The sequence below is a fragment of the Spea bombifrons genome, chromosome 8 (assembly GCF_027358695.1).
Source record: "Spea bombifrons isolate aSpeBom1 chromosome 8, aSpeBom1.2.pri, whole genome shotgun sequence".
Lineage (NCBI taxonomy): Eukaryota > Metazoa > Chordata > Amphibia > Anura > Pelobatidae > Spea > Spea bombifrons.
In genome coordinates, this window is record NC_071094.1 from 46230141 (window position 1) to 46238204 (window position 8064).

The 8064-nt window shown below is 53.6% G+C and overlaps 1 protein-coding gene across 1 annotated transcript; it reads right to left on the bottom strand.

Moving 5' to 3' along the window:
• Positions 1 to 1923: 1923 nt before the first annotated feature.
• On the bottom strand, positions 1924 to 7120 carry SPRED3 (sprouty related EVH1 domain containing 3). The gene is made up of 6 exons (XM_053473374.1): positions 6984 to 7120; positions 4678 to 4849; positions 3894 to 4062; positions 3297 to 3376; positions 3014 to 3169; positions 1924 to 2896 (listed from the first exon to the last, which is right to left on the bottom strand). Exons 1-6 carry the CDS (start codon positions 6992 to 6994, stop codon positions 2225 to 2227), a joined length of 1260 nt encoding a protein of 419 aa, XP_053329349.1. The 5' UTR covers positions 6995 to 7120; the 3' UTR covers positions 1924 to 2224.
• Positions 7121 to 8064: the final 944 nt, after the last annotated feature.

The following is an 8064-nucleotide window of genomic DNA, read 5'->3' on the forward strand; positions in this document are numbered from 1 at the left end:
GGGTCACGTGGCTTCCACATGGGATCGCGGGAAATAAACGGACATCATCCTCTTGTTTTCTTGCCGTGATACTTTGTGGAATTTACTCAATTCATGTTTTTTACAATTAATAATAAAAGCGCTTTTTCTATATATCGGATCACAGCCAGAGAGACCGGATCACAGAAAGAGACCGGATCACAGAAAGAGACCGGATCACAGAAAGAGACCGGATCACAGAAAGAGACCGGATCACAGCCAGAGAGACCGGATCACAGCCAGAGAGACCGGATCACAGAAAGAGACCGGATCACAGAAAGAGACCGGATCACAGCCAGAGAGACCGGATCACAGCCGCAGAGAGACCGGATCACAGCCAGAGAGACCGGATCACAGCCGCAGAGAGACCGGATCACAGAAAGAGACCGGATCACAGAAAGAGACCGGATCACAGAAAGAGACCGGATCACAGCGGGAAAGACCGGATCACAGAAAGAGACCGGATCACAGCCAGAGAGAGACCGGATCACAGCCAGAGAGAGACCGGATCACAGCCGCAGAGACCGGATCACAGCGGGAGAGACCGGATCACAGCCGCAGAGACCGGATCACAGCCGCAGAGACCGGATAAAAAAACAGCGACGTCACTTTGCCAGGAACTAAAAATATGGCTGCATCCTCAGTTCTTATTTTTTTGAGAAACTTTTTTCATGTGATTTTTTCTGGCTGGATCGGCCCCTGGCGGAGTATCTGGCCCCCGGACGGCGCGGAGTATCTGGCCCCCGGCCCGCACAGAGTATCTGGCCCCCGGCCCGCACAGAGTATCTGGCCCGCGGACGGCGTGGAGTATCTGGCCCCCCGCCTGGAGAGGAGTATCTGGCCCCCGGACTGCGCGGAGTATCTGGCCCCCGGACGGCGTGGAGTATCTGGCCCCCTGCCTGGAGAGGAGTATCTGGCCCCCGGCGGAGTATCTGGCCCCCGGGGTTACATTCAGTTCTGCTGCATGGTCCGAATGACTCCAGTGACGCTCGGCTGTGAGAGGACAGCAATCGCCCAGAGCACCCAGAAACGGAACGTTTCCCGCGGAACGCTCTAGAACGGTTCTTTCTACATAAACCCCGAACAACCGTTCACAAGACCCACGCGGCTCTGAGACGCCGGCTGTACGGAGCGGAGCACCATTCTGCCCTTAGGATACATCCCGGCCCGTCTGCGGCCCTCAAAGACTGGAGTCGTGCAGCCCCCCCCCCATGCAATGCCACAAACCGGAAACGCGGCTGCCCTGTAATTGGCAGCACCGCTCGCTGTGACGCCCCAGCAGTTACCCCCCCAGTTAACAGACCGAGCCGCTGGTTGCACTCATTAGAGTTTAATTCACCTGTTATTTCGCCCCACCAGTAAAACCAGTAACCCCCCCCGTCCGCAATGCATTAAATTACACAGCGATATAAATTAAAATCCAATTTAATAAATTAACAGAACGTCCGGTAGTGACTGGCGCGGCCGGGGGGTCTCCGGGCAATAAATACTCAATAACAGAGGGGGCGACCCCTGCTTGTGCACAGATGTATCAATAAGCGGAACCCACCTGTGCCGTAGCCGGGGGGCTTCCAGGTCTAGACGGTGATAACCCCCGCGTCCCGTCCCAGTTTACAGGGTAATAGTGCATTTCGACCTCAGGCCAAAGTGTAAAAAATGATATTTCCAGCCTCCTCCAAGGAGATCCTGACGGGTATTTAAAGGGACAGCACATAATAAATAAAGCATTATTTAAAGGCGCTGATGATGCCCCCCCCCGCGCCGTAGCCTCACGTTGTGCAAAAATAATTCTACCCCTGATTACCGTTTCTGATATTACTCCGGGGGCCACAATAAAGGGGGGGGGGAATAAAAGCCAAAACTGCTCAAACTTCGAGTTCTTGGGGTTTTTTTTTTAAATGTATTTACTATTTTCTGGTGGGGCCACTCGAGCCGCTTTAAATACCCCGGTACAGGGCGATTATCACTGCAATTAGCTTTGTTTGGCCTCAGGTGGGGCTGAAGCTCTGATGCCCCCCCCCCGGCAGTATGGGGTCTGTTGCCCGCTTTTGAACCCCCCCACACACGCTATTTTTTTTGGTAGGTCTCTGCAGCTGCTTCCTCCCCCAAAAACATTTTTTTTTAACCAAAAAACATCCCCACTGGGCGGTGGAACCGGGGAGGCCACGGGGCAATCGTCTCACAATCCCCCCCCGCGCTCCTCCTCTCACCGCACCGCTTTGTGTTTGCCCCCGCAGCAGCCGCAGTGTTCGCCGCACCAGTGGCACCCCCGCAGCGGGAGGTAACAGCACATGCAGGGGACCACGAGGGACAGCGCGACCAGGGCGGCCCAGCGGACGCAGAAGTGGGGATGCCCCGGGTCGCAGGAGCACGGGTCCGAATAGTCGCCCTCCGAGTCCGACATGCAGTGGTACAGCAGGCTCTCGGCGCACCACATACAGGAAAGCTGGTAGACGCAGCGCCCCATGGGGTCGGGGGCATCTTGGCACTGCCCTCGGCCGTTCTCCTCGCTGCTAAATACCCCCCGGCAGTACACGCACCGGGCCGTGGCCATGTCCTCCTCGGCGGCCGAGTGAGCGTGTTCCTTAGACTTGGGGGAGGGAGTGCCGTGGATCCTGCAGGAAGGAGAGCCCCTGGGGTCCTTCAGGGGCCCCTCGCTTTCTGAGGCCGCCGTGGCTCCTGGGAAGTGGCGCTCCTTCGCTTTGCTCCCGCTGGCTTTTTGGAAGTGGACACGCAGGTCGGACTTGGGCTGCTCGGACCCCTGCAGGGCGGCGCGCCGGTAGTCCTCGTAGCCCTTGGACACCCAAAGGTCCTTGCAGGGGTTGATGCTCTCCAGCTCCTCTTCATCATGGAAGGACAGGCGCTGGAGAGGCTGCGACTGGGGAGGAAAAAACAAAACAACCGTAACCGTTTACTGGAGAAGAAACAAAGTAACGGGAGAAACCTCACCCAACCCGGCCATCAAATCTGCCCCGTGGGCACGAGGCCTGCGTACCTGCGTCGTGGGGCTGCCCGAGGGGCCGAAGCCGAACTCCTCGGACGCCGGAGAGCGCATGTAGCAGCTGGACGAGGACTCGCTGGTGACGATGGTGATGTGTTTGGGTAACATCTCCTTCCGGCTGTTAGAAGACGACTCGCTGTCTGTGGGCAGCTGAGAGACACCGGAGGGGGGGGGTTAGACGGGCGGGGGGGCCACGTTTTCTACGCATTCCAACAAAAACATAGTAACGGCAGCACGCTGAGGGGCGTGAGGACCGCCGCGCATGCCACATGCTTACCGGGATGGCGTCTTCCAAAACATCTGCTTCTTCGGGGGAGGCGGACGAGGAAGAAGAGGACGATGAGCGGGAGAGAGAACCTGTAAAAGGAGACAAGACCGGTTAGGGGCCACCGGCCGGACCCATCCGTGGCTACTCCTGGAAACGGCCTGATGGAGGCGACCAGCGGACCCTTACGAAAAATTACTGCGGTTTTTTTTATATTGCAAACCTACAGTTATACTTCAAAGTACTGCAGCTTTATTGCATTTGTTCTTCCTTACAAAAATAACTGCAGTAAAACTGCCGTGCAGTGAAGCACAAATGCAGTAAATGTGCAGTAAAAGTGCAGTAAATGTGCAGTAAAAGTGCAGTAAAAGTGCAGTAAATGTGCAGTAAAAGTGCAGTAAATGTGCAGTAAAAGTGCAGTATTGCAGTTATTTCATGTCCCAAAAACTTTGTAAGGGGAGGTTCCACCTCACGGATGGCGTTTCTGGCCGGGTCTCATTCGAGGCGTCCATCAGGAGCCGTTACCGGGCCACGAAAAGAATGGACGGGAAGATTTAGAACATCTCCCCGATATCCGATCCCACCCCGGGCCCAACCACGTTCTCAAACCTTCTGCCAGCTCCTCCACGGCCGCCTGCACGCTCCTCTCAAACGTCACGGCATCCGCCGGGCTCTGGAACGTCAGTCCGAACTTCTTCTCCTCCACCTTCCAATGATGGAATATGGGGTTGGCCTTGTTATACACCAGACCCTTCTTCAGGACGCACTCCAGGATGGTCTGCGTGAGACAAGGGAATGAGCCACGGGAAAGGAGACACGGGGAATGAGATACGGGGAATGAGACACGGGAATGAGCCACGGAAAAGGAGACACGGGGAATGAGATACGGGGAATGAGACGGGGAGGAATGAGACATGTGGGATGAGACGGGAGGGAATGAGACGGGGGGAATGAGACATGTGGGATGAGACGCAGGGAATGAGACATGGGGAATGAGACGCGGGGAATGAGACATGTGGGATGAGACGGGGGAATGAGACGCGGGGAATGAGACGGGGGAATGAGACATGTGGGATGAAACGCAGGGAATGAGACGGGGGAATGAGACACAGGGGATGAGACACGTGGGATTTGACCCGTTGCTCTGATCTCTGGGGTTCAGTCTATAAAATCAGGACCGGTTTATAAACTGATCCCAACAGAACCGGCCAATCGTGACAATTTACTGGCCTAAATACCGGCGTTAATATCCATGAATATTCATTCATTAGCGGCAGCACTAACGTTGTCTTAGCGGTGGTGAAGTGGTACCGGGACCACGTGGATTCTATACATGGCCACCTAATGCCACGGGGGGCAAATCTGGGCACCAACGGGTATATACGGTACTTACCGTCTGATCTCGGAGCCGCTCCCCTCGGATAAGGTAATCTCGCTGGTGGGCCGCGTCTGGCCGCCGCACTTTGCATATCATTACGTGGCTGAGACCCCCTCCTCCCATCGGCACCCAGCCCCCACTAGAGTCATCTCTGGACATCACCACTGCTCGGACCCTCACGATATAACTGAAACAGCAAAAGACAGGACTGGTCAGACAGCGGCGGGTCTGTATGTAATGTAGGGGATGTGACTGCGGTATCAGGACTGGTCAGACATTTACTTTTTACTTTACTGAGAGGGTAGTGGATAAGTGGAGCAGCCTCCCAGCAGAGGTGGTAGAGGGTAATACAGTGAGGGGATTAAACATGCGCGGGACAGACATACGGCTCCTGAATCTAAAACGAGACCAACGACGGATTAAGGTCAGACTAGAGGGGGGCCGGATGGGGGCCGATCTGCTGGCAGGTTCTGTTATAAACAGTAACAATAACAGCCAATTACATTTAACAGCCGGCATGGGAAGTAAAAGTGGCCAATAGCAGAAGAGCAGCGCATAGATCCCGGCTCCTATTGGCTGGTTAGTTTGCTTTCCCTTAAACCCTTCTCCAAAGAGAATATCCCTGATTTTACCCAAAAACTCTGAATTTTCCCAATAAATTCCATAATTTTCCTATAATTACTGTTACATCACAACAAATATTTGTTAAAATGATACATTCCTGTATTTTGTACAGCGCTGGGGAATATGATGGCGCCATATAAATCAACAAACAATAATAATAATAACCATATACCATATTATATTTACGCCAAGCTTTGTTACCATGACAACCATCATCGCTGTAATGACTCGTCAATTTACAGTTTTACCGCGTAAACCAATCGGATTTCACGGCTTTCATTTTTAATAGTTTTACAAAAAAAATGAGGAGAAAAAGAAATTAAAATGATTTTACTAAATATAATGTTCATAAAAAAATACAAATTAAATAAAGGAGACTGTGGTCACCCGGGTAACCAGTATTAACCCCTTCAACTCCACACGCTTGCCATGGTAGAAATAAAATACATTTCAGGAAACCGAATGAAGAGAAAAAAATACAAAAAATATAAATAATAAAGAAATAAAAATATATAACAGGATATTTCAATAAACCCCGGCAATCTTAAATGGTGTATTAATAATATATAATACTCATTTACATTTTTGGGGGAATTTTATTTTAATGAATTTGAATATTTTTTTTAATATAATTTAGAATCTGGAGATTGAAATTTGACAAATATCTTTAAAAAAAAAAAAAAATTCCTCAAATATTCATAAATTGGTAAGAAAATTCAACGAAAACAGATTTGGGGCAAATCATTTGAAGCGCCCGGGTGACCAGCAGCGAGATGGCGATTCGCCTCCCAGTTCAGGGCTTTTATCGGTCTGGAGGGGTATTGTGGTCTGGCTCAACACGGCTTTAGGCGCAGGCGCCAGATAAAGGACCCATCGCCGCGTTTTTCGGTACACATGGGCAGTTAATACCGAATAACCCACGACATAACGCATAGGGTATAAGCCCAGGGCATGTACCCCAATTGCCCCCCACCGCCCTCCCCCCCAGTGACGACATGGTTAACTATTAAATAAATGGCAGATTTTGGTTTTGGGGTCCCAGGCGCAGCCCCAGGAAATTGCCGGCTGCCCCCCTTGTGGGGAGGCAGGAGGTATCTGTGAATGAAGAGGCTTTTTGTGAATGGCTGGTCACATGACCACAGGCTCTTTGTCCTCCCCGTTAATAAAGAACAGGTGACAGTGTGACAGCCCCCTAAACACATGCATGGGGGCAGCAGGGGCCGGGCGGGGGCAGGGGCCGCTGTGAGGCCTGCCTGGGCCAGTACTTGCCCCGCTGAGACGGGCATTAACATCTGCATAGGGAGGCAGTGAGGAGGAGGAGGGTGGGGAGGGCAGCAGCTCATGGAGAAGCAGCACAGCCCTGTTTTTATGAATGAATGCAGATGCAAATGGGGTTCATTCACAAATATCTGCCCCTTCCATCCCCCCTCCGCGGGCTGTGAAATAAACACGGAATAAAACACCGGACCCCCCCCCGCGCTGCAATACCCCAGGCAGTGGCAGAGATGGGGGGGGGTACAAAGCAAATACCCTGCCCAGGGCACTGGCACTCCGAGGGTTAACGGGCTGCCTGGGCACTGAGGACCCAGGGGGGCTTTATCGGGGTGGGGGGGGGTAAATGCAATGGGGCAGGGGCAGGTGTGTGGGGTCCGGGGCTGCTGTTAACCCTGTGGGTGCCGTGCCCCGGCAGCACTCACTCTCTGTCCATGCTGATGGGCGCTGTCCCCGCGGCTGGTGCTGAAGCTGCTCAGCCCCTCTCCGGGCCCCTGGGCCCCGTCATGCCGGTGCCGCTGCTGGCGGGGATCACGGTGAGGCTCTCGGAACAGAAGCCATTTTTTTTCAGGTAACGACAGAGCCCCCCCATCCCTGCCCCTCCCCCTCCCCTCCCCCCGGGCTCCGGGGCTGTCTCTGCGCGGAGGGCCCGGCCTAGCGGCACCGGGGGGTTCGGCGGGGGCTGTTCGGGGGTCCTTGGGGCTCCCCGCGCTGGGAATGGGGGGGGGGTGAGTCTGGGGGACCGGGGGGGCGAAGCGGGAGGGGGGCTGGGGAGGGCAGATAGGCAGGGCAGGGGCCCGCACGGTCCTAGCGCCGGCTCCGGAGACGCACCTGCCCCGCTGGGTATTTACTTTCTACCAGGACCAGGGTAATAAGACTTAACCCCGGGGGTGCCGGGCACCAGGCTGCCTGCCAGGGGGGAGGCGCGACCGTGCTGGGGCCCCATAGGCAGACTGAGGCTGGGGGTCTGTATGGATAATGATACTGGGGGTCTGTATGGATAATGAGGCTGGGAGTCTGTATGGATAATGAGACTGGGGGTCTGTATGGATAATGATACTGGGGGTCTGTATGGATAATGAGACTGGGGGTCTGTATGGATAATGAGACTGGGAGTCTGTATGGATAATGAGACTGGGGGTCTGTATGGATAATGATACTGGGGGTCTGTATGGATAATGAGACTGGGGGTCTGTATGGATAATGATACTGGGAGTCTGTATGGATAATGAGGCTGGGAGTCTGTATGGATAATGATACTGGGAGTCTGTATGGATAATGATACTGGGAGTCTGTATGGATAATGAGACTGGGGGTCTGTATGGATAATGAGACTGGGGGTCTGTATGGATAATGAGACTGGGGGTCTGTATGGATAATGAGACTGGGGGTCTGTATGGATAATGATACTGGGGGTCTGTATGGATAATGATACTGGGAGTCTGTATGGATAATGATACTGGGGGTCTGTATGGATAATGATACTGGGGGTCTGTATGGATAATG

Coding starts and splice junctions, on each gene's coding strand:
- SPRED3 (XM_053473374.1), bottom strand. Junction 4,063..4,677: donor AGCGGCTCCGAGATCAGACG/GTAAGTACCGTA, acceptor TGTCTCACGCAG/ACCATCCTGGAGTGCGTCCT. Junction 3,170..3,296: donor TTTTGGAAGACGCCATCCCG/GTAAGCATGTGG, acceptor GGTGTCTCTCAG/CTGCCCACAGACAGCGAGTC.